Source organism: Hemiscyllium ocellatum, chromosome 3 (genome assembly GCF_020745735.1).
Source record: "Hemiscyllium ocellatum isolate sHemOce1 chromosome 3, sHemOce1.pat.X.cur, whole genome shotgun sequence".
NCBI classification, from domain to species: Eukaryota; Metazoa; Chordata; class Chondrichthyes; order Orectolobiformes; family Hemiscylliidae; genus Hemiscyllium; species Hemiscyllium ocellatum.
In genome coordinates this window covers 111,498,301-111,525,023 of record NC_083403.1, presented here as the reverse complement: position 1 = coordinate 111,525,023, position 26,723 = coordinate 111,498,301, and the positions used below count along the sequence as shown (strand labels likewise).

Below are 26,723 nucleotides of genomic sequence, written 5' to 3'. Positions count from 1 at the left end.
GTGAGTGAGAAAGAGAGAGACAGAGAGAAAGTACAAGACAGAGAGAGAACTTCGCAGGCTCTGTTATAACTGCTTTGACTTATTTACACCTGGAAACTGAAATTCTGCTGAGCTTATAGGAAAGTAACAGTAATCAGTTATTGCTACTTATTAGCACAGTTGACAACTCCTTCTTCGATGTTCGCACACCAAATGTCAGACTGTAATTTTACCAGTATGTTTTTTAAGTCTCTAAATTAAGCTCAGCACCAGCTCCAGATTCCTTCTTTAACAGCAATTTAGAGTCACAATGTAGTTCTTGGTTAAATACCACAAAGTAGATCTTTCACTGACCCTTTACCAAACAGCTCTGACAATGCAAAAATACTTCAACTGCTGCCCATACTTGGTCATGAAAGGGTGAAAGGAAAATTGCACAGCCTTCAGTACCCTAATGACATCTTAGACAGAGATCTCTGTTCTTTGATGGTTATTCCTAGCCAAATTGAAAATGCATTCTTTAAGAATCTGTTTGTAATTTGCCAGAAATAGAAATTAAAGAGCACATTTATGGCATGTTTATGATGGCATTAACACATAATGAGCATCAGAAATCTCCTCGCCAACCCACTTTCCACACCCAGGTGACCCCATTTTAACTCTTGCCTCACCCCAACTCACAAAATAGATCCTTCTTATAGATCACTTTGGTTTGAAATAAAGTGAAACCTCTGAGCTATTATTCCACTTCTCAGGCTTGGCCCAATAATGTGGCAGAGGACAAATGCATTTTTAGCAGCATGAAAACCAGGCAAATTCCAATAGACAAGCCCCAAAGTGGAGAAGTTAAAATTGCCTGCCTCATCTCTCTCTCTCTTTCCCACCCCTTACATGCTTCTGCCTTCCTTAAAACATCTCATATACTCAGTATATTGCTTTATCGAAGTGTGAACCACATAAATTAACCCCGCATGCTTAATATTTCATCCCACTGCTTCATTTATTTCATTGATTGGTATAAAACTCTTCCATTTGATTCGTTCTCTTCCCAGCCCACTTTTATATTAATTCTCAAACAGCTTGCCTTCAACTAACGAAATAAATCTCTCCCTCTCTCTAATTTCTGAGAATGCACTCAAACAATATCTGATTGGAAATGATAGTCTCAATGTTGCAGTCAGCCCTTGCTTCTTACTTTGCTGAAAGCTATCCACTCAAGAAAGGATGCCTCTGAGATGGATTCTTAGAACAGCTGGTGCTGGAGCCTACCAGGGAGAAGGCAATTCTAGATCTGGTATTGTGCAATGAACCAGAATTGATCAGGGACCTTGAAGTGAAGAAGCAACTGGGAAGTAGTGACCATAATACAATAAGTTTCAATCTTTAATTTGAGAGGGAAAGGGTACAATCGGAAGTGACAATATTTCAGTTGAATAAAGGGAACTATGGAGCTATGAGGGAGGACCTGGCCAAAGTTCAATGGAGCAATACCTTAGCAGGGATGACAGTGGAGGAACAATGGCAGATATTTCTGTGTATAATGCAGAAGATGCAGGATCAGTTCATTCCAAAAAGGAAGAAGGAATCTAGGAGGAGGCATGGGTGGCCACAGCTGACGAGGGACGTTAAGAAACATATAAAGTTAAAAGAGAAAAAGTATAACATAGCAAAGATAAGTGGGAAAACGGAAGACTGGGAAGCTTTTAAAGAACAACGGAGGATTACTAAGAAGGAAATACTCAGAAAAAATGAGGTATGAAGGTAAACTGGCCAAAAATATAAAGGAGGATAGTAAAAGCTTTTTTAGATATGTGAAAGGCAAAAAAATGGTTAAGACTAAAATTGGGCCCTTGAAGACAGAAACAGGGGAATATATTACAGGGAACAAAGAAATGGCAGAAGAATTGAATGGGTACTTCAGATCTGTGTTCACTGGGGAGGACACAAGCAATCTCCCTGAGGTAACAGTGGCTGAAGGACCTGAACTTAAGGGAATTTATTTGCCAGGAATTGGTGTTGGAGAGACTGTTAGGTCTGAAGGTTGATAAGTCCTCGGGGCCTGATGGTCTACATCCCAGGGTACTGAAGGAGGTGGCTCGAGAAATCGTGGATGCGTTGGTGATTATTTTCCAGAGTTCAATAGATTCGGGATCAGTTCCTGCGGATTGGAGGGTGGCTAATGTTGTACCACTTTTTAAGAAAGGTGGGAGGGAGAAAGCAGGAAATTATAGACCAGTTAGTCTGACCTCAGTGGTGGGAAAGATGCTGGAGTCTATTATAAAGGATGAAATTACGACACATCTGGATAGTAGTAACAGGATAAGTCAGAATCAGCATGGATTTATGAAGGCGAAATCATGCTTGACTAATTTTCTGGAATTTTTTGAGGATGTAACTCTGAAGATGGATGAGGGAGATCTAGTAGATGTAATGCACCTGGACTTTCAGAAAGCTTTTGATAAAGTCCCACATAGGAGGCTAGTGAGCAAAATTAGGGCGCATGGTATTGGGGACAAAGTACTAACTTGGATTGAAAATTGGTTGGCTGACAGGAAACAAAGAGTAGTGATAAATGGTTTCATTTCGGAATGGCAGGCAGTGACCAGTGGGGTACCGCAGGGATCACTGCTGGGACCACAGCTTTTTACAACATATATTAATGATATAGAAGATGGTATTAGTAATAACATTAGCAAATTTGCTGATGATACTAAGCTAGGTGGCAGGGTGAAATGTGAAGAGGATGTTAGGAGATTACAGGGTGACCTGGACAGGTTAGGTGCGTGGTCGGATGCATGGCAGATGCAGTTTAATTTGGATAAATGTATGGTTATCCACTTTGGTGGCAAGAACAGGAAGGCAGATTACTACCTAAATGGAATCAATTTAGGTAAAGGGGCAGTACAAAGAGATCTGGGTGTTCTTGTACACCAGTCAATGAAGGTAAGCATGCAGGTACAGCAGGTAGTGAAGAAGGCTAATAGCATGCTGGCCTTCATAACAAGAGGGATTGAGTATAGCAGCAAAGAGGTTCTTCTGCAGCTGTACAGGGCCCTGGTGAGACCGCAACTGGAATACTGTGTGCAGTTCTGGTCTCCAAATTTGAGGAAAGACATTCTGGCTATTGAGGGAGTGCAGCGTAGGTTCACGAGATCAATTCCTGGAATGGCGGGACTACCTTACGCTGAAAGACTGGAGCGACTGGGCTTATACACCCTTGAGTTTAGAAGACTGAGAGGGCATCTGATTGAGACATATAAGATTATTAAAGGATTGGTCACTCTGGAGGCAGGAACATGTTTCCGCTGATGGGTGAGTGCTGAACCAGAGGACACAGCTTAAAAATACGGGGTAGACCATTTAGGACAGAGATGAGGAGAAACTTCTTCACCCAGAGAGTGGTGGCTGTGTGGAATGCTCTGTCCCAGAGGGCAGTGGAGGCCCAGTCTCTGGATTCATTTAAGAAAGAGTTGGATAGAGCTCTCAAGGATAGTGGAATCAAGGGTTATGGAGATAAGGGAGGAACAGGATACTGATTGAGGATGATCAGCCATGATCATATTGAATGGTGGTGCAGGCTCGAAGGGCAGAATGGCCTACTCCTGCACCTACTGTCTATTGTCACTCACTTTTCTGCTGGTCTTTGGAGGGGAGTTCTGTTGTGAGGTAGCATCCTGATCTGGTGCAACACTATTGGGGAACTGTGACATTTGTGAGCAGACAAGAGGTAGTGAGGCTCGTTAATTAATCCAATTAAAGGATTATTACCAAGGCATCTCAGCGTTTAAATGTGGCTCCTTCATGTCTGGATTTTTGGTGCTACCGGTGTCATACTGCCTCCAAACTGACAGCAATGGTGTGTGTGTCAATGAGTGCAGGCACAATCTATTCAAACATTTCTCACAAGAAAGTCTCATCAATGTTTTCATAATGACACACTTTAAGCTAACTGGCCCATTGTTCACTATTTTTCTCCCTCACATTTTGAAAACTGGCAATTTTCCAATCCTCTGGGACTTTTCCAGAGTCCTGGTTTAGATTTTTTGGTAATCTTTTGTTGTATTTTAAACCATTGCCAATCTTCTGGTTTACCAGCAATCCTTTGCCACATCGTGTGTTTTTCAATTTGATACTAGCTTAACTTTCTTACATTTCCCTCTGTAAATGGAAATGCAAAATGAAACCCATAGCATCCAATACTGTATGTAATTCTATTAGATGACATTTATTAAATAATCCAGACTGTGCTAAGGATTACATTGGAAACCAATTTAGAATATCAGTTGGGGTCACAATATGTTTCATTTGTATGTGTTAGAATTTGCATTTACTAACATACACAACCCTGTACAGGAGTTGTGTATGTTAGTAAAAACACAGAGACTGCCAATCTCTGTTGCAGTTGCCATGGCAATGCTGTGGCCAATCAGTGTCTGGCTGCCTGTTCAGGAAGTTAATCAGCACACAAGGATTGACATTACACAGTTCTTCATGCTGCAACCAATCAGCATCTAGCCTTTTCTCATTTGGTGTTCAACTTTCAAAGTTTGGTTTCTTCATCCATGATGAAATGAGTGCAAAATGTAAAGCTTCCATTTTGTGTCTCTTTCTAGCAATGTTTAAGTTCTGCACTGGCAAGCAATTATTTGATGTGTGGAAATGGTTTTTAAATAGAGCATCAGTCATGATCTAGAATAGTAGGGCAGGCACAAGGGTGTGAATGGCCTACTCCTGTTACTAAGTTCTTGTGGCTACTTATATTTATGTAACATATTTTTTGGTCTGAGGCATTTCACAGAAACATTGTTAAGCAAACTTTGTCATGGGGCTAGACAGGGCATTATTGAGACAGCTGACCAAAATCTTGGTCAAAAGTTAGGTGTTGAGCAGCATCTAAGAGGAGGAATGAAAGGAAGAGTTGGAGACATTACATAGAACATAGAACATAGAAGGATACAGCGCAGTACAGGCCCTTCGGCCCTCGATGTTGCGCCGACCGAATCCTACCTAACCTATACTAGCCCAATAACTTCCAAATGCCTATCCAATGCCCGCTTAAATGACCATAAAGAAGGAGAGTTCACCACTGACACGGGCAGGGCATTCCATGAACTCACAACCCGCTGTGTGAAGAATCTACCCCTAACATCTGTCCTATACCTACCACCCCTTAATTTAAAGCTATGTCCCCTAGTAACACCTGACTCCATTAGCGGTAAAAGGTTCTTAGTATCTACCCTATCTAAACCCCTAATCATCTTATACACTTCTATCAGATCTCCCCTAAACCTTCTCTTCTCCAATGAGAACAGCCCCAAGTGCCTCAGCCTTTCCTCATAAGATTTTCCTACCATTCCAGGCAACATCCTGGTAAACCTCCTCTGCACTCGTTCTAAAGCTTCCACATCCTTCCTATAGTATGGCGACCAAAACTGCACACAATACTCCAGATGAGGCCTCACCAGAGTCTTATACAACTGCAACATGACCTCAGGACTCCGGAACTCAATTCCTCTGCCAATAAAGCCCAGTACACCATATGCCTTCCTCACAGCACTATTTACCTGGGTGGCAACTTTCAGAGATCTGTGTACATGGACACCAAGATCCCTCTGCTCATCCACACTACCAAGTAGCCTACCATTAGCCCAGTAATCCATCATCTTGTTATTCCTACCAAAGTGAACGACTTCGCACTTAGCTACATTGAATTCCATTTGCCACATTTCCGCCCAGCTCTGCAACTTATCTATATCCCGCTGTAACCTACCACTTCCTTCCTCACTATCCACAACTCCACCGACTTTTGTGTCATAAGAAAGTAAGTAAGTAAGAAAGCAAATTCCAAAGTTTCAGTTCCTGTACAGCTGAATAAACTTTCACCGAGTTCAATGATTTAAACCACGGATGCTGAAGAGGTCAGAATCCACCAGCTCAACAAACAGTTATACAGTTTCGTATCTGATATAAAAGACACTCCTCAAGGGCTACAAGTATAGTTTAAACCATCCAAATTTGGACCCATCTTTGACACTTCACACTTGCAATACCTCCAACACCTCCATAAACAATTCTCTCTTCGGGTTCTTCACTCTATCCTCTCGGCTATGTGGAGGCACCTCCATTCCATCTCTCCACATCCATCCATCCGCTCAAGGCCTCCCTTTTCCAAATGCATGGAGGACCGCTACTATTCTACATCCAACACAGAGTCCACCAGCCCAACAAACAGTTTTTCAGTTTCATATCTGATATAAAAATCAGAAGTTTGCCATTCCTCAAGAGGTCAGAATAGCAGGGCCAGTGAAGATTACAGAAATTTACAGAGGTAAACCCATGGCGGGAAGTGAAAATAAAGATGAGAATTTTAAAATCGATGTGTTGCTTAACATGAGGTAATGTAAGTCACAGGGGTATTAGGTGAAGTCAGAACATGGACAACAGAGGTGTACAATACCTCAAATTTACAAAGAGTAGAAACTGGGAGATGGATCATTTAAGTGTAGAAATAATAAATAATGGATGAGGATTTCAGCAACAGATGGGCTGAAATAAGGTACAGTGTCAAGCAATGTTACAGTGGTGGAAATAAATGGTGTTAGTGCAGTGCAAGAACATGGTCAAAAACTCATCTTAAGCTCAAATATGGCACCAAGATTCTTAACAGTCTGGTCAGCCATACACAGTCTCCTGTGAGAGGGATGAACCGGTTGGCTAGGGAACAAGAGTTTGCGAAGGACTTCTGTCGACCTCATATTTTACAGGAGAACATTTATACTATTCCAGTGCTGGAAATCTGACAAGTAGTGTGATAATTTAGGAAGGGCCAAGGGAGTCAGATGAGATGTAGATCTAGATCCTGCCTGCTATGTTTGCAGGAGGTTACAATAGGGAATACCATGCAGATTGCTAAAATAGGTCCTCGAGGTCAAAGAAAAGTCCTCATCTTAAATCTGAAAAGGCAGGGCAACTCTGACAGTAAATTCAGGATTTTGATGGATACATACTCTGGAATATTATGTCCAATTTACTGTATAATAATGGTAATGCTGTTATTTACTTTAGCCCTTCTTTAGGTACCAGTATATAATTTTTCTACATGACCGCCCTCTCGTACATTCTTTGTTCATTTTGTTTAATGTATTTCGCTCATCATTTTTGTATTAATATACTTATTTCAATTGCTGTTACAAAAGCATTGTCCCAAAAACATCTTAATCACGAGTAAGATTAAGCCTTTTTTCAACTCAGCATCTCTTTACCCATTCAGCTACAACAATGTGGTCTACTTAGGCTACGATCGTTGCTATTCTGCATCTTTCAAGCCCTTCATTTGGCCTGAAGTTAATGCTTTGTGACTTTCTCTGTTAGCTCAGGCATCCTTTGAGATTCTATTCTCTTTCCCATGCTGCCCTTCCTCTCCAGCAATAGCCTTGGCTCACTCATCGCTCAAGCCTATACAAACCTTTAATAATGATGCTGCTCTGTATTTAACAACTTATTGAGACTACACACAGCCTTCGTAGCATTCTTACTGCAGGCACAATGAAGAATTTGCTTTCTTTCAATTTTTAAAATTTTAGTTTGCCAGTTTTTGTCACCCTTGACTGCCCTACATTTGGTCAATCATTGCTCGACACACAATTTCCAATCATTTAAAATGGAAATTCCAATCCATTCAATTTTTAGAAATTGATTCAACTCTATTCATTCCTGTCAGCTAGATCTTTCCCCCTCAATAAATCTCAGGGTTTGGTAAACTCCAAGACTTTTGCATTTCTAGGAAAGTCTTTTTAAAATCTCTTCCAGTCTCTGGACACAATACAAGATAATGTTGTTGTCAGATAAGCCCCAATCTAAGCCCCCGTGTGGGCGGCACGGTGGCACAGTGGTTAGCACTGCTGCCTCACAGCGGCTGAGACCCGGGTTCAATTCCCGACTCAGGTGACTGACTGTGTGGAGTTTGCACGTTCTCCCCGTGTCTGCGTGGGTTTCCTCCGGGTGCTCCGGTTTCCTCCCACAGTCCAAAGATGTGCGGGTCAGGTGAATTGGCCATGCTAAATTGCCCGTAGTGTTAGGTAAGGGGTAAATGTAGGGGTATGGGTGGGTTGCGCTTCGGCGGGTCGGTGTGGACTTGTTGGGCCGAAGGGCCTGTTTCCACACTGTAAGTCTAATCTAATCTTCCTCTCTCCATTGTAAGCCTATTTCATGATTATACTGAAATTAGCATGATCATTACTTCTCTGCACATTCATTTCTTCTTATACCCTTACATCAACTATTCCATTCGAAGCATTAATTTCCACGCCTCTGTCATTAGTAGCTCCTAGGATGTGCAAGCTTTACAAGGCCATTTATGACCATTCCTATTTTCTTCAAACTCCATGGGCTGCAGAAATATAGAGAAATGTAGACAGTTCAGAAAACCTCCTCTCCCCTGAAAGATTATATCCAACATCAGAATTTCACTTTTCAATTTTGACAATCAAAGATGTCCCAGTTTTCTCTCATTCTGGGCAGTCTTCCCTACTGAACCTGCTGGTCTTGACAGAATGTTTTCCCTCATTATTTCCTTTTTAGGATTATTGCACTGTTAGAACTCTCTTTTTTTCCCTCTTTCTTATATACACATCAAAGTTATTTACCATCTTTTTACGGGTTGGTACATAGATAAAACAGATTCTGTAAAAGTCAGTCAAGAACATATCAGCTACCAATTAGAAAGTATGCTGTGTCATAAATAGTAGCATGGAGATCAGATACCATTTGAGGAGGAAGAAAACCACAGATAAATATAGGTATAATGTGCATTTCATTAACACTAATTGGCTGTAACACAATTGACAAATTGTTTGGATAATGCAAACTTTCTACTGATTGGGTATAGCAATTTTCTATGGCAATCTTGTACAGTGTGATTCTCTACAGCAGTTTTTCATAGTGCGATTTTCTACAGCACGGTGTTGAAGAGGAACGTAACTGTTGTTTTATAGCAGAATGACCTGTATTGCACTAAATAAAACTGAAAACTTTTGTGCAAAATAACGAATTCAACTGTCTGCAAACAAGACATGCACAAGATAAAATACAATAATATAGGAAATAGGAGCAGGAGTAGACATCTGGCCTGTCGAATATGCTCTGTCATTTAACAAGATCATGGCTGATCTTTTCATGGTCTTAGCTCCAATTACCCCACCTGCTCACCATAACCCTTAATTCCTTTATTGTTCAAAAATCTATCTTTGCCTTCAATATATTCAACAAGGTAGCCTCACTGGGCAGGGACTTCCACAGATTAACAGTAATCAGACTCAGTACTAAAGCTGCTTCCCCCTTATTTTGAGGCTATGTTCCTAATTCTTTTTTCACCTGCCAGTGGAAACAACCTCCCTGCTTCTATCTTATCTATTCCCTTCATAATTTTGCATTGTTCTGCTGGAAATTTGAGATTATTCACAAATTACTGGCATTTGAATAAAATGACGTTGCACTCACCAATTGTCCTTGAGTAATGTATTTTTTCCACCAAAGATAAGGTCGCATGGCTGGGATAGCAGAAAGACCATAATAGGAATACATCAGCACGTGAATGAAACTATTGAGAGTGGCCCCAAAGAAAGCTGCAAACCAAGACAGAGTATCAGTTGAACACAACAGAAATGTATGCAAGAAAATACATTGCCGTTAAAATCTGGAAAAATACAAAAATTGAGAAACACTATTTTTGTTTGTCGTGATATAATCGTTTCAAAGGGATCCAACCTCAACCTCCTGCATTTAAATAGATAAGAGTTACTATTACCAATTTTGAAAAAGATAGTGCCTACATTTTGTAAGTCACATTGTGAAATTTTAGTAGGCATTCTATTTCCCTGATTAAGCTCTAAAAATGTACAATCACCTTCAGTTTGGAGGTTACATAGCTGCAAAATGGGTTTTCTCCTAGTTGGGTTCGCATGTGTACAACCAACTTGTAGAATTGGATGTTGGATAAAATAGAATTTAAAGTTTATATGTACATGGCAGAAAACGTCAAAATAGTCCATATGCTCAGCATAAGGCTTCAGAATTAGCTTTGGCTTCCCAAAGATCTGGTCTTTATGAAGCTGAGTCAATCTTCAAGCCTGTTTTTAATTTCTCAGGTTGACATACGTACTACCACTAACCAGATTGCTTTCATGACAGGAACATAAAAGATTGCAAGCATATTCAAGATGAACATTTTGCTGGCTGACTGTCAAGAATGTGACAGGCCCCACAATACTGTCATGACTGTCTGTGTCTGCAAACTCCTCTCAGTTAACAGAAAAAGCAATAAATGTGACTAGGCATGAAAAATGACTTCTCATTTGCAATCAACAATGACTGAATAGGATATTTCGTATATCTACTTTTGTACTCTATTGTTTTTTTCAAAGAACTAGGCAGACCTAAATCAAAACCAGTCAGAATTGTGCAAAATTAGTTCATTGATCATCTTAAATACTTTTAAAAGGACTTTTATTCACTTAACGAGAAATACCTCAAGTGTATAAAGAGGCAATGAAAATTTAATAACCTCTATTTGATCAGTGGATTAAGCAAAAGTAATTGTGAAGTAGTGTTTTATGTTTAAATGGACGGAACTATATCATTTTCAAGCAGGGCGTGTTTTCAATTCAAAAGAATATTAAAATTTTATCTAACAGTAATTTTCAAGTAAACCATTTCGAAGCACAGATGCCTGGTTGTTAAGTTTGTAAAACTGTCAATTTGAAAAGGAACACTGCAGCTTTAAAGAGCAACTAAATCCAAAATGCTTAGAATTTTTTTTTTGGTTTCAATTTCCCAGCAACAGTCATCTATGAGTGATTCGCCTTTCAACAGGACATGGGACAAGCCCAGTCACTGTTTGATACTGAAGGTGGTCATAAACATTCAGTTCACAGCCAATTGTAGGAGGGTTCACAGAAGATGTACAGGTTGCCCAACACTGAGCACCAGACATAACTAAAATAAGCTTTATCACCTCCTGTAAAGAGGCACTGTGCTCATGCACCAACTCCAGCCAAAGCCACTGAATTTCTGCTTCACACAATATCGTGGCAAAAAGTTCCAAATATACTCAGTGCCAAAGTGTTGACCTATTGCACCAACGACAGGAATAAAATCAAAGATCCAAACAAGTCTAGGTTTAGTTGCCCTTTGAGAAAAAAACAAATCTCCTAAAAAAAAAGACTGTTTTCTTTCTTACAGTGACCACAGGGCACCCAGTTCATAACAAACCACCAGATGTTGAACATGGTGGCGTGGTGATAGACATGCAGAACAGTGATCTGATGGTAGTTCTTTCGTAAAATGAAGAAAAAAGTGTCCATGAACTCTATGACTTTAGAGAAGTAGTACCACCATAGCACACGGATAATCTGTGAAAAAGAGGGAATAATGCTGAAATGTAGTTTATTATTGATGCATCATAAAAACCATCTGCAAAATAGCCGGCACAAGGTCTATAAGTGCATCCATTCATTTGATGAAGTAGGCTGTAAAGCATCATGGGACAAATGTCATTGTGCCATCTGGCAATTTCTGTGTTTCACAGAGGACAATAAGTGAAGGCTTCAGTAGTGGTTCCAAACAAAATTTTCTTCTATCCTTTACCGGGTTAGGTTAGGTCAGCTTGATTGCTCAAGAATTTCAAGTGAGATCAAAAAGATTTTGACTACAAACCGATTACGGCGGATATACATTTTGAAGAAAAAACAACAGAGGCACAACTGTCCTTTTTCACTTTGGAAGCTCCAGATTTTGGAATGTGGAACTGATATGGACCCCACAGCAACGTGCAAAAATCCACAAGAGGTTTTTGTGGCCCTCAGCATCAAATCAAAAGCTAGCGTTGAAATCATCAAAAGGTGTAGTTTTGTGCCCCTATGGGTATTCAAACACAGCCTTTCTGTGCTGTAAACTTGTCAATATCTCATGCTATCAAGTGATTGCACCAATATGTGGTTTATACACTGTTATATTTAAATGGCAAAATAAAGCCAAAAGCTACTTAGACGATTTCCCAGTAATTAAACCAGGTTTTACAACCCAAGTTAATTTTAATCCAGGTTATTATATATTCACAAAAGCCTAGAAATTACTTTACATAAATCCAAAAAAGCATCATCTATGTTTTATCTGGATAATAAAGTTCTCATATGACTATGTCATATTGTACAATGTGATACCTGCATGATGGAGGAGCAAGTACTGGGCAGAGTGATTCTACAGCACAAGCCAATCTGTCAATCTGTGTCAATAACCTAAGGGAGCAGCTTAGGGTGAAGGAATTTAACTTTCAGACCCCTCTCTTGACTAGCTGGCAGAAGCAGGTTGTGACAAAGGTCACTCATACCCCTGCCTGAACAACTGACTGACTTCACATGGTAGGGTGTGATTGAGAGTGGAAAGATGGTGACAGCAAGCCTTCTGAGCCTGGGAGGGTATCTGCAAGGAGAGATCAGGCTTGAAAGTAATCTACCAAGGTAGCTAATATACTGCAGAGGCAGCTGTCAAAAACAGGTGGGCATAAATGGAAATGAAATGAACTCCACTCTGACAAACTGATTACTCAGAACAGCTTACCTGTGACAAATAATTATGAGGAAGTTAACAAGTGCATTGGTGTTACAGCAGAGAAATGCAAATCAATAAGATAAATGGGAAGGATAAATAAACGAAAGAGCTGGTCTTAAAGTGGGTTATGCTATCAACTTTGTAGAAACCTATGTACCTAAATCTGGAATGAATAACTAATCCCAGTAACAGTGGCCATGAAACTAATGGACTGAGAGGAAAAGCATTTGATTCACTAATGCCGTTCAGGGAAAGCAATCTGCTGCTGTTATCTGACCTGAACTTGCAACTTCTCCAGTCTAGAAGGACAAGGGCAGCAGATCCACAGTAACACCACCAACTGCACATTCACCCCAAAGTCACACGCTATCCTGACTTGGAAATATACTAACATTCTTCCAAGCTTGCTGTTTCAATAACCTGGAACTTCGGCCTGAACAGCACTGTAGGTGTACCTACATTATTGGGACTGCATTGCTTGAAGAAGGTAATGTACAATCACCATCCTAAACAACAAGTGAAACTTGTTTTTTGTTTCATTACTGATTATGGCTGTAAGATTGTTAACTGATAAATGTGTGGGACACTTCTCCCAATTTCAAAATTTGTCCCCAACTTTATTGAGGAAGCCTTTGTCAAGTTAACTGGTTTGGGTATGCCCATGTCAAATGTGAAACTGGATCATTTAAACTGACTGCGGATATCTTCCCTCTGTTCAAACATGTAGAAGCTATAAAGAGCAGGCCAACATGTTAAAAAAGGAAATTGCATGAAAGAATTGATTCTTCTCAATAGTAATGCAATTAACATCTCCATTCTAGTTCCCATATAATTGTAAAGACTCGGACCAAGGGATGACCAGGAGGTAATTAAGAGAATATGTGTTTCAACTATTTTCCAGTAATTCCCATTGTTAACTGAACTATTCAGAGGTTTCATCCAGACATTAATTGTTATCAATAATCAAAAACATCAAAAAACCCAACTCAGATGAGCAACTCTACTTCCTTGCCAAAGTCCTTGAAGTCACTGTCACCTCCCAAATCTGTGCCCTCAATTCAATTCAATTCAAATCAATTCAATTCAATTTAATACCATGTCTGAATGCCTCATTAAGCATCCAATACCATTACAGTTCCATAATGTTAAAAATCACACAACACCAGATTATAGTCCAACAGATTTATTTTGAGGCACTAGCTTTCAGAGCACTGCTCATTCATCATGTGGGAGTTGTGGAGTATAGGATCCTATATGATTTTTAACTTTGTACACCCCAGTCCAACACCGGCTCCTCCACATCACGAGTTCCATATTGGCTCTTATTAAAGTTTCAAATAACAACCTATATGACTTTCACCATAGTAAACTATCACTTTTCATCTTTCTCAAAAAGTGCACAAAATCTAACACTCAAGCTATCCAAAACTTTTTGCCAATGTCTTTACTCGGCCTAAGTCCTGTACACCTCGTGCATACCCTGCAGCACTTCCAGTGAAGAAATAGCCTGATTTCGAAATTCTCATCCCCTCCTCCCTCTTCAATTACCTCCAGCCCGACAACCCTCAGAGATATCTTCACTCATATAATGGATTGTCATAATAATCAAGGAGCAAAATGAAGAGAGTAAGTCATCATAGAGTCTCAGGGACCTACAGCACAGAAAAAAGCCCTTTGGTCCACTGAGTCTGTGCCGATCAAACACAACCATCTAACTTTTCTAATCGCATTTTCCAACACTTGACCGACAGCCTTGTATCTCAACTGTACATCTAAATACGTCTTATATGTTATAAAGGTTTCTGCCTCGACCAGCCTTGAGTTCTAGATTACAGTGACACCCTGGGTGAACAAGTTTTTCTCATATCTCCTCTAACTAAGCTTTCTGTCCCTTATCTTAAGTCAATGCATTTTGGTCATTGATCATTACATCAAAGGGAAAAGTTTTTTATTTTTATTTACCTGACCTATGCTGTTCATAATTTTATACATCTCAGTCATGTGCCCTCTCAATTTCTTCTATAATAAATACAATCACTGTTGCTTGAGAAAATGTACTAGAGAAAATAATGGGGCCAGCGACCAATAAGGCAGGGTGGCACAGTTGTTAGAACTGCTGCCTTACAGCGCCAGAGACCAGGGTTTGATTCCAGCTTTGGGTGAATGCCTGTGTGGACTTTGCACATTCTCCCCGTGTCTGCGTGGATTTCCTCTCAGTCCAAAGATGTGTACATCAGGTGGATTGGTCATGCTAAATTGCCCATAGTGTCCAGGGATGTTCAGGTTAGGTGGATTAGCTATGGGAAATGCAGGGTTACAGGGAAATGACGGGACCCTCTTCAGAGGGTTAGTGTGGACTTGCTGGGGCAAATGGCCTGCTTCCACACTGTCGGAATTCTTTGATTCCAAGTCCCCTGGACCTGATGGGATGCATCCTAATATATTAAAGGAAGTAGCTACAGAGATAGTGGATGCACTGGTATTAATCTTGCAATAATTATTAGAATCTGAAAACGTCTAGAGGATTGGAAAGCTGCCAATTAAACACCCTCATTCAAAAGGGAGGGGTTCAAAACAGGCCAGTTAGCTTAGCTTCTGTCATTGGGCAAATGTTAGAGTCTATTTCCAAGGATGTAATAGCCAAGCATTTAGAAAGACATCTGATCAAGAGTCAGCACAGCTTCATGAAGGGCAATCATGCCTGACAGATTTATTAGAATTTTTTGAGGAGATAACAAGCTGTTTTGTTAAAGGGATGCACTGAATGTAATATATGTGGATATTAAGAAGGTGTCTGATACAGTGTCATACATTAAGCTGCTTAATAAGGTTAGAAACCATGGTGTTGGAGGTAGTAGCATGGATGGAGAATTGACTAACTAACACAAGACAGGGAGTGAGGATAAGAGGAGCATATTTACAATGGCTACTATAACTAGTAGAATGCAAAAGGATCAGTGCTGGGCTACAATTATTTATGATATATATGAATGACTTGGATGAGGAAAATGAACATATTATCACCAAGTTTGTGAATGACGTAAAAATAGGTTGCAGGGCAAATGGTCAAGATGGCATGAGAAGAGTCAGCACAGGGATACAGACAGGCTAAGTGAATGAGCAAAAACTTGCAAGTGGAATGACATGGGAAAATTTGACAAGAAGAATGCAGGAGCTGTATATTATTTAAATAGAGAAAGACTGCAGAAAGCTGCAGCACAGAGGGATTCAGGACTCCTTGTGCAGAAATGACAAGAAGCTAGCAAACAAATTCAGCAGGTTACAGGGAAGACAAATGGGATATCAATGTTTAGATTAGATTAGATTAGATTACTTACAGTGTAGAAACAGGCCCTTCGACCCAACAAGTCCACACCGACCCGCCGAAGCGCAACCCACCCATACCCCTACATTTACCCCTTACCTAACACTACGGGCAATTTAGCATGGCCAATTCACCTGACCCGCACATCTTTGGACTGTGGGAGAAAACCGGAGCACCCGGAGGAAACCCACGCAGACACGGGGAGAATGTGCAAACTCCACACAGTCGCCTGAGTCGGGAATTGAACCCAGGTCTCAGGCGCTGTGAGGCAGCAGTGCTAACCTTTCTGAAACTGTACAAAACACTCGCCAGGCCAAAGCTGGAATATTGACTATAGTTTTGATTTTCTTATCTACAGGAAGATATACTGGCATTGGAGGCAGTGCAGAAAAGGTTCACTTGGTTGATCCTGGGTGTGAAGGGATTTTTTAATGGGGGGGGGGTTGTGTAGGCTGGGCCTTTACTCACTGAAGTTTAGGGGAATGAGAGTCAACTTTATTGAAATATACAAAATTCTTAGTGAGCTTGACAGATAGATGTAGACAGATTATCTCCCCTTGTAAGAGATTCTAGAACCAGAGAGTATTATCTCAGAATAAGGATTGCACTGTTAAAAGAGAGATGAGGATGAATTTATTCTCTCAGAGGAGAGTGAAACTGTGGAGTTCCTTACCACAGAAAGCTATTAAGACTGGGCTGCTAAGTATATTCAAGGCTGAGATAGACAAATTTTTGAACAGTAAAACAAACCAAGGGTTCTGAGACAAAGGTAGTCAAGTGGAATTCTGCATTATCTAATCCCAATGAATGGTGGGGCAGACTTGATGGGCCAATCTGCTCCTAATTCTTATGGCCTGTTAGTCCAAACACCATTACAAAACCAACTAAAATAAACTTTCAATTACTTTATCCACTTAGCCACATGAAAGTAATATTGCATAAATACACAATCTAAGAACATCACACCTACACAGAAGACAATTATGCTTAAAGTGCTTTAAAACAAAGGTAATTATCAAAATTTTAGCAATCTGATTAATGGTTATTCTGCTTGAAAACTGAGCATTGACTTTTGGAAACAGTGATAAAGGTGGGGAGGGGAACGGAATTCATTATTACATGACGCGACTTAAATTGCTCTGCATGACAGAATCTTAATGCACAAGTTAGGTTTAATGACTAGAGTAATGTCTAGGCTTTTGTGGGAATTCAAGCAAAGAAACAGACTGAAAATCTCATCATATACAAAAATATTTATTTCTGTTTTCAATTAATCAAACCAACAGGCTGACTTTTTTAAAGAAATTGTGCCATATATAATGTGTCTTTCTTGGCAAGTTTTTTAAGGCTGGATTGGGTTCTGCAACAAACAAGAGAAACCCATTGCTAAGTTACAGAGATGGGGAGTTCAATTGGAAGGCATTAGATTTTTGTGGGCAAAGATGAAGACTGCACTTTCACAATGAGATCATATCAGGGCAAAATGAAAATGAGTAGATAAAATTTCACATAATTTCATATCAGGTTCAGATTAAATTCGTGTTTTTTTAACCTTCTCCGTGAACATGAAACCTTAAACAGAGAAGCATCATCACAATTTAGCTATTGTAATAAAAATCAGTAACTGCTTATGCTGTCTTGGCAGTTGGTTACGTCCTTGACATGGTCTACTCAAGGACATCAATTAAATCCTGCTTTCTCTGAGATTATAAAATGGAGACATTAGCATCCTTTCAAAAAGGTTACAATCCTGGGCTTGGCTCTGGGCATTCATTATTCTCTTGTTATCAGGCAAATGCAGACTAAATTTAACAGTTACATCTAGATATTTTGTCACAGAGCATCAAGGACAGAAAATGATTGGGGAAAAAAAAATTACTGGCAAACCTCCTTACATCACTGTTTAGTGTGAATGATATTCCAAGGCAATTGTGGTAAATTTGAAAGTTAAAGAAAAAGACATCAGAAAGCATCATAGAAACAGTGGCCACAGTCATAATATCTGGCTGAGGATTTTACCAAGATGTCAATCCAGCAACAATTCTGTCCTTGCACAGCACGAACATATGGAATTTTACCTTCAGGTCGGCTTCACCAGCATTGTGTGTGTTCTGACAGAAAATACTGTATCCTCCATCCCAAACACCTCTGACCAACTGAGAAAACAAACAGACTTTTTTGTAGTTACTGATAGTTTATCTCGCAGGATTAACAAAGGAAAGGGTTTATTTCGAAAGGTTGCAAAGGAAACAATCCACTCCATACAAAAGAAATACATGAACAAGGAAAGGGAACTTGTTCCAGCAACCTTATCTCTTAATGGGGCCCAGGGGCAATTCAATCTCCCATGGACACTGCCAACTCATTTCAATTTCCTGGCGAACAGTTAAAAGTCTTTCCATGACATTCAAATCAGATTTTGAAACCTCAGTGTGGGGACAACAACCAGAATGGTGCCTGCATTACTCGCTGCAGTGGGAACACTTCTTAGTGATGTGCTAGAAAAAACCCACCAGAATGAATTATTGCGTCTACGAGTGAGAGAGGTCCTAAAAACTGGCATGAAATTCTTAATGGAAAAGCAATTGTATGTAGTTGTGCCCTGAAGATGGTAAAAAATCTTGTTTGTATATGAAGAATGATGAACAAATGCTTGAATCCCAAGCCAGAAAAATAAAGAATAGGCCAGACCCTGCTACTTTAATCTAGAAGGGAATGGATTTTGAATGAATCGAACATGATTTAGGTTATTTTAACTCCCAAATCTACACTACATCCTGTCAACTTGACCGCATGTTGGAAAGAGCTGATTGGGTTTGGCCTCAGGAAGAGATCATGCACTGGCCTCAAAGTTGTGGACCATGGAGGGAATTTGGAGCAGATATATTCTACAAATGGGCCAGTGGACCAGATGAAGCACGGATGTCCGTTCTTAACAACTCACTCTTCTCAGCCATTAAAGAAATTTTTCGGACTTCCCCTTAGCAATTAAAATCTTCTTCCCCACCAGATCCTAGTGAACAACAAGTTGCACCTGTGCACAGCTTTCAGTGAACATATCTCATAAAGGAGGTTCACAAATGAAAGCAGATGGTAAGATGTGAGTTGGAGAGAGTGATGGATTCACCGCCAAGGAGCTGAACTCATAATGGGGCCTGTTCACTTCAGTCTTCCTGAAGATGATGCAACTCAATTATAACTCGATGTTGGTAAGCTACTCTGAGAGTGGCCAATTAAGGGTTTCAACCTGCTTCCAGGAGGATTAAGCTACATTATAAACTCAGGAGGGGAATGGATAGGGTGAAGAGCCAAGGTCCTTTTTTTTAGGGTGGGGAGTCCAAAACTAGAAGGCACAGGTTTAAGATTTAACAAGGACCTAAAGGGTAACCTTTTCACCTGGAGTGTGTGTATGGAATGAGCTGCCAGAAGAAGGGTGGGGATGGTACAATTACAACATTCAAAAGGCATCTGGATGGGTATGTAAATAGGAAGGATTTATTGGGATATGGGTCAAGTGCTGGCAAATAGGATTAGGTTAGATTAGGATTACCTGGTCAGCTTGGACGCAATTGGACCGAAGGGTCTGTTGCCATGCTATATAATTCTATGATTCTATAAGAGGGTCTGCTGCCATGTGGCGTGATCTATAAGTTATCTAATGTGGGCAGCTTAAGGTGAGAATCCTTTGATCAAAGGTAATTTGTGGAAGACTGAAATGCCTCTTAGGAGTAGTTTTCCTGCTCTTGCTTCTAGCTCCTATGTCACCTCCCCTCGTCCCCTACACTGTGAGCCCAATCACTGGATCGTTCTAGCCTTACCCTCACAAAGCACACTCCTGCATCCTAGATTGTTCCCATGATCCTGGGAGTTGAGGGATGTTCTGGGCCTTATCCATGGTGCTACTGAATGCCAGAGCTACTAGTCACTAATGGGTCAGCAGCTCTCGCTGGCTCAGACCCCCATCCCAACCCCCATTCCACCACAATGTCTTCATTCTGGGGACAGGTTTGTCAATGCTTGTTCTACAAGTCATTTGGTAGGCTTTCCCTAGCACCAAGCAACAGCCTCGAAACCACCACCAAGATTCCCAACATTGAATCGTTCCACAGAGGTCATTCATCCCATCATGACTGTGTTAGCTTTGTGAAAATGAAATCCTCATCTCTTTCTGACCTTTTTGTCCATCCACTTAAAGACGGGTCTTCGTATCTACTCTATCAAGGCCCTTTCTTAATTTTAACATATTAAATCTCCAGGGAAACTCCTAATTGTAAGGACGACAACGTCAGCTTTCCAGTCTCTCACTAATAAATGCAGTCCCTCGTCCATTGAGAATGATGGGAGGGGCAGACAAAGATGTGGTCAATGTCAGCGCATGTATGGAAACTAATGAAGTTAACAAAAAAGTAGTATGCCAGTGATGAAGGGGAAGGAATTAATTTTAAAATCTTGAGCATATCTTGAGAATTTTATGGGGGTAGAAGTGGAGCCAGAGAGGCAACGTGCCACTGGAAATACATTGACTGAGAAAAACAAGCAGGCGTGTAACATCCTAAAGGCAGCTCCTAGGAGCTAGACAAGGTCAGTGAGGTGATGACATGGTTCTACAGTATGGACGACAGCAGTGACACTTCAGGTGGCTCACCTGGTCACCGTAATAGCTCATAATTGGCAACTTTAGACAGAATGTGACAAGGAATTTTAAAAAAGGATGGGCAACAAAGCATTTGAGCATGCATAAGGAAGTGATACTCCACTTCAGCTCTTCCAGCAGTGAGGGACAAGTGGTAAGTTTTATTCTTCTAGCTATGGTCGGACTTAAGTGGAAATTCACTGCACCTCTACCACTCATTGTAACAAGGAAGTGGTTACAAGACTTCCATGATCATTCAGAAACACTGAGTGATACTCATAACTGGACAGGGAATTCATATTTAATGAAAGGAACATAATGTGATACAAATTGCTCCAGTCACTTGACGGCTACATTGCTTTATATCAATTTATACCTGAAAATTCATGAATATGCACAACAAGCAAGTTCCAGGTTGTGTTTTAATATTTTACCATAGCTTTCATTAATGATACTTATCAACTGAATGTGAAAACATCTGGAGAAATTTGCATCACATTACTCCCAATGATTTAAAGAACTTACCAAAATTCAAAACTAATTTCCACGTACACTGCTCATAGGTATAAAGGAAGCTAAGGAATTTCAAAACCTCCACCACGTGTCCAATGTATGAGCTTAGTTCTAAGTGAATCATTAATCAAACAATAATGCAAGTTTAACAAATGCTTTTTTGTACTGATAATTATTAATTTATAATCAATTTAACCTGTTCTTAATTTTTCCCGTATTTGCACACGGGCCACAGTGGCTCCTTTGGTCATTCTTTGGGCTGGGGGATGTAATTAATAAATGGTCAGGGTAATACGATGCTTGGCCTTTCGGCACAGAATCATCAAAATCAATCAGGTCAGCGCTGAATGTGTTTACTAGAAGATTCCAGTCAATATGAAGCTGGTGTCACTGGAAATCACTAAAAACTGATCCTATCAACATTTCCATCAATAAGTTACCGGATTGTTTCAAGCTAGTGGGTTAGTAAAAAGTATTTTTAACCAATTTTGATCTTTGATCAGTATCTACTTCCTGATGGATCTGAAGATGCACAGACAGCATTCTTATGACATCAGCAAGTGGTGTACATGATAACATCACTGATACCATGAAATCACAGACTAATTAGCAACAGCTTTAATTACACTATAACATCACTGGTGTAATATGGGCAACTTGTTACTGGTGTGATTAATATATACCACCGATACAATGTGCGCTTGATACCACTGGCACAAAGAACATGGATATCACTAGTTTAACAAACAGAGAATATCACTAAAATGATGATCACGGGATGTCACTGGTGTAATGATCATGGGGCATCAGTGATATGATGAACACTATCTCACACCAGTGCATACGTTATCACTGCTGTTGTGTTAGCACTGGTGTATGATTAGTAACAGCAACATAGTTGAGAGGTTCATGATGATATCCTGAGTGTAATGCATGTTCATTCCAGGATGGCTTCAGTGCCAAATTGCAGAGGTAAAGACATTTTATCTCATCCTATCACTTCAGAAAATCGACTAATCAATACAGAATGCAAAATGCCCTGAATTGCTGTTTAACTGATATTTTTAATTTGGATCAATTGCTTGCATAAACCCTATAAATATTGACAAGTTGTCTTAGCTTATTAGTGAAAGTGAGGACTGCAGATGCTGGAGATCAGAGCTGAAAATGTGTTGCTGGAAAAGCGCAGCAGTCAGGCAGCATCCAAGGAGCAGGAGAATCGACGTTTCGGGCATGAGCCCTTCTTCAGGAATGACGTTTTGGGCATGAGCCCTTCTTTAGGAATCTTCCTGAAGAAGGGCTCATGCCCAAAACGTTGATTCTCCTGCTCCTTGGATGCTGCCTGACCTGCTGCGCTTTTTCAGCAACACATTTTCAGCTTTAGCTTATTGGTGCCTGTTATTCCCTTGCTCACTTCCTTTACATTTGTTCAACATAAAACAAAAAAGATTTTCATAAACTTTCTCCAAATTTGCTCTATTTTTGTTGAGTTATTTTTCATTTTTGTGCCTCTCTGATGCTGGAAAACATCAGAAAAACCTTGGCTTTAAGTCCTCATTAAAATCTGATTGTAAAAATTCTTATTTAATTCCAAAAAAAATCTGATTTATTGGAATTCATCTCAAGGGAACAAGTGATTATTTGGATCCTGATGACAGTAAGATATCTAGAAACCCCTCTCTTCAAAAGGGAACCAATGTGTTGAAGAACTGGAAAGGTAGTTGGGTGCCTTGGAACATTATTCTTTTGTATGGACTAGAACAGTAATAAAGAGCCATTTCAGAGGAAGCTGGAAAAATGCACCGCAATTAAAACTCTTTTTTTGAGACACAAAAAAAGTTGTAGGTTCAAGCATTTGAGCACACAATCTAGATTAACTCTGCAACTTAACACCTTGGGAGATCTGCATGGTCACATGAGCACAACTCAAAAGAAAAGAAAATAACTACAGATGTCCTGATAGTCTTTTTTTCCTTCACAATCAGGATCTTGCTGCAACTAAAATGGCTATCATACTTGCAAACACTGGAAGAGTAAGGCTCTTCAAAATCATTCACTACATACCTCGAGTTTTGAGTTTGTTTTCAGAAAATATGGTAAACTGCAAAAAATTTATTTTTGTACACTACCTATAAAGACAGGCTTGGAGGAAATAATCTCTTCTTTTCGGTTTTCTTGCATTCTCTCTTTGACTATTCAGTTTCATTTATTTCTTCAGCAGCTGAATACAGTATACAATAATAAATCAAGAGGAATTCAAATGAGTACACGGGACTTTTTTTTAAAAACCAGCCAGTGCACAGATGTAGCATCACAGAAGGTCAGTACTCTTTCAGCTGAATCGGGGTAATGTAACTGCTGAACCACTCACAGACCATTTGAGGAAGAGAAATCAAGTTGCATCCGCACAAAGAATTTTAAAAATGATTAATTGAAAAAAAAACCTTGAACACACTGAAACAAGACAAAAAAATGGCCCAGTGTAAGCATGATTAGTTCTCCGTATAATCTTACCCAGTTCAGTCATACATCACAGAAACAGACTCTTAGGTCCAACAAGTCCACACCGACCATGTTTCCAAACTACACTAGTCCCACCTGCCTGCACTCGGCCCATATCCCTCCAAACCTTTCCTGTTCATGAACTTATCCAAATGCCTTTTAAACATTGTAACTGTACCTGCATCCACCACTTTCTCTGGCATTTCATTCCACACACGAACCAATCTGTGTAAAAAAAAGTTGCCCCTCGTGTCGTTTTTAAATCTTTCTGCTCTCACTTTAAAAAATGTCTCCTAGTTTTGAACTCATCCACCCTAGGGAAAAGACCCTTGCTATTCACCTTATCCATAAACCTCATTATTTTATAAATCTCAATAAGGCACCCCTCAAACTCCTAAACTCCAAATAAAAAAGTCCCAGTCTATCTAGCCTACTTTTATAACTCAAACTCCCCATTCCTGGCAACATCCCGGGAAGTCTTTTCTGAACCCTCACCCCAGTTTAATAATATCCTTCCTATAAGAGGGTGACCAGAACTGCACATAACACTACAGAAGAGGGCTCACCAATGTCCTGTATAACCCCAAGTCCTATACTCAAAGGTCTGACCAATGATGATCAACTCATCTACATAATGTGCATTAGCAGAGAGAAATACAGTACTAGAAGGTAATCTATCCTTTGGTTGTTTGCACTTATCGAATTCTCCCTCCTTCTCACTTTGTTTCTGAAAGTAGCAACTCACACCAGTATGTTATCTTACATGGGGGCTCTTTTTTTATAGCATAGCCTGAACAATGAGTGTAATGGGTTAGCCATCCTCAGAAGCTGCAGAACTTTCCCACAGTGTACGATTCATCAATGGTAACACCAAGACAGCACTAACCCTGAGAACCTGATTCAATGGCTCAGCATCAGGCCAACTGCCTCAGTTGTCTCCAAGTTGTTTTTATCAAAAACAGATAATCACGAGAAACTGCTGGACCACAAGGTAGAGAAAGCAATTCATGGGGTAAATATCTGTGGGGGTTGAGGGAACAGATTAATTCATAAATGTTGACAAAATATTTAGATTTCTCACCTCACAAAACATATATAAGGAAAGGAGCGTTAATCCAATGTTATAGACCACTAGTATTCCCCTAGAAGATAGAGGTGCTTTGTTCTGCATGTACTTCGGTCCAGCCCAGATCACAAAGAGGTACAGGAGACTAAGTATAAAAGTAGGAAGATACTTATCTAGAAGGAAAAAACCTTCAACTCTGGAATCTGGAATAAAAGAGAAATGGGTGTGAGAATGACTCCTCTAGAACAAAAAGCAATTCAATCTGCAACTATACATTAAATAATAAATTCATGTTTCGGAAAAGCAAGCTTTAGTTCCAGTTAATTTTGAACTGATGCATAATGCATAAGACACAGCTTGGCATGTATGTGATTTGCACAAAATAACTTATAAAGTTGTGATCTTTTACACGAATTGTGAAATCGTGTGGAAAAATGTACATATCAACTTAATACAAGGTACATTTTCGCCCCCCACCCCTCACCCTCAAACACCCCACCCCAGCTGCTGACTGTGTCACCACACTAAACAATGCAAATGAGAGAACCATGGATGAAATTACATTTTTTAAATTGCTTTTTTGTATTATGTTCATAATGGACAGAAAAACTGTCATTATCTAAGCTAGAAACTGAATAAACCCTAATTCCTCAGCATTAAGCAAATTGCTACGGTTCAGCGCTCTGCAAAGCACAGCTAGGCAACAAGTTGTTCACATTCACCGGACAGACAACAGAAGAGGAAGCTTTCAGATAAGAAACAGAATGCTACATTGATAGAGTATCTCAAATAAATGAAGCAGCACACAAACTGTTAGGCAACCTTTTCCGATAAGCTGCCTTCAATAATCCAAAAGGTTTCAATGTAAGTACTTTAGCAGCAAGGCTGAATGAAGTTGAACGAAAGCTGAATGACATTCTGTTAAATTGGGAACAGTCTGTCCTTTTCTCCTCATCGCTCTGTCATTTCATACATGTCACGTTGCTTACTATAGATAATGGGGAAGCATAAATAATTGTTTTGATTGCAAAGTGAGCTCTCATTTAGTACAGGTGGCAAAGATTCCTTACAGGACATGGGAAGATAATACAATGCTTTCTCTGTACAGAGTTCAGACCTCCCCAGTTGCATCCAGTTCTCGTGGGCGAAACTGGACAGCAATGTTAGTCGTTAATAGCTGTAAGTAGACTTAAATAACTGGTGGCAATAAAATATCTTTCACAATCTGTCCTGTTCTGCAATTCACTCATTTTGTTTAACTTGACTCTATTTTTACCTGTTTGAAACATTTTACAAGGACAGATTGTAAACTAAAAGAATCTTGTCTTAGAATCCCTACAGTGTGGAAGTAGGCCATTCAGACCATCAGATCCATACCAACCTTCCAAGAAGCATCCCATGCAGACCCAACCCCCTAGCCTATTCCTGTAACCCTGCATTTCCCATGACTAATCTACCTAGCCTGCACATCCCTGGACATTACGGGCAATTTCAGCATGGCCAATCCACTTAATCTGCACATCTCTGGAATGTGGGAAGAAACTGGAGGAAATTCCTACACAGAATGTGCAAACAGCACACAGCCTGAGATGTGGAGTCAAACCCAGGTCCCTGGTTCTGTGAGGCAGCAGTGTTAACCACTGAAACACTGTACCGCCCCATTTTAGCCATGTCCATTCCACATAACACTGAGGATTGTATGTTAACAGACTACGTATCTTGTTATGTTCCTTTATCCTGTACCTCCCCTTCTTTATTATATTCAATGAGCTGCCTTTTTCAGAGTCAGTTGCCTTTTGTCACTTCAGTAATTTTGAATTTATGAGTTGCGTCTTACTTAGAAGAAAAACCTAGGGCTATGGTGTTCTGTTTGCCTGTGTGTGACAAAATAGTAGAGAACACAGTGAAATTTGAAAAGACTGTGGGGCTGCCAGAGAGCAATCTATACAACAGCACAAAGAAAAAAAGTCTATAATTTACGTATCATCTTTCACAGCCTCAGGGCATCCCAAAGTACCTTGCTGACAAACAAATAACTTGGAACCACAATCACTGCCATGAAACAGAAGTATCTAATTCTATTAGCAGGACAAGTCCAA

The 26,723-nt window shown here is 40.0% G+C and overlaps 1 protein-coding gene across 2 annotated transcripts in view; it reads right to left on the bottom strand.

Moving 5' to 3' along the window:
• Positions 1 to 26,723, bottom strand: part of elovl5 (ELOVL fatty acid elongase 5) — a 106,426-nt gene that overhangs the window by 10,410 nt on the left and 69,293 nt on the right. For both annotated transcript variants that reach the window (XM_060852876.1, XM_060852882.1), the window contains exons 3-6: positions 24,640 to 24,827; positions 17,989 to 18,066; positions 11,216 to 11,387; positions 9,478 to 9,602 (exon numbers count right to left, since the gene is read on the bottom strand). In XM_060852876.1, the coding sequence (XP_060708859.1) occupies positions 9,478 to 9,602; positions 11,216 to 11,387; positions 17,989 to 18,066; positions 24,640 to 24,827 (563 nt within the window). The remainder of the gene's footprint in view (positions 1 to 9,477; positions 9,603 to 11,215; positions 11,388 to 17,988; positions 18,067 to 24,639; positions 24,828 to 26,723) is intronic.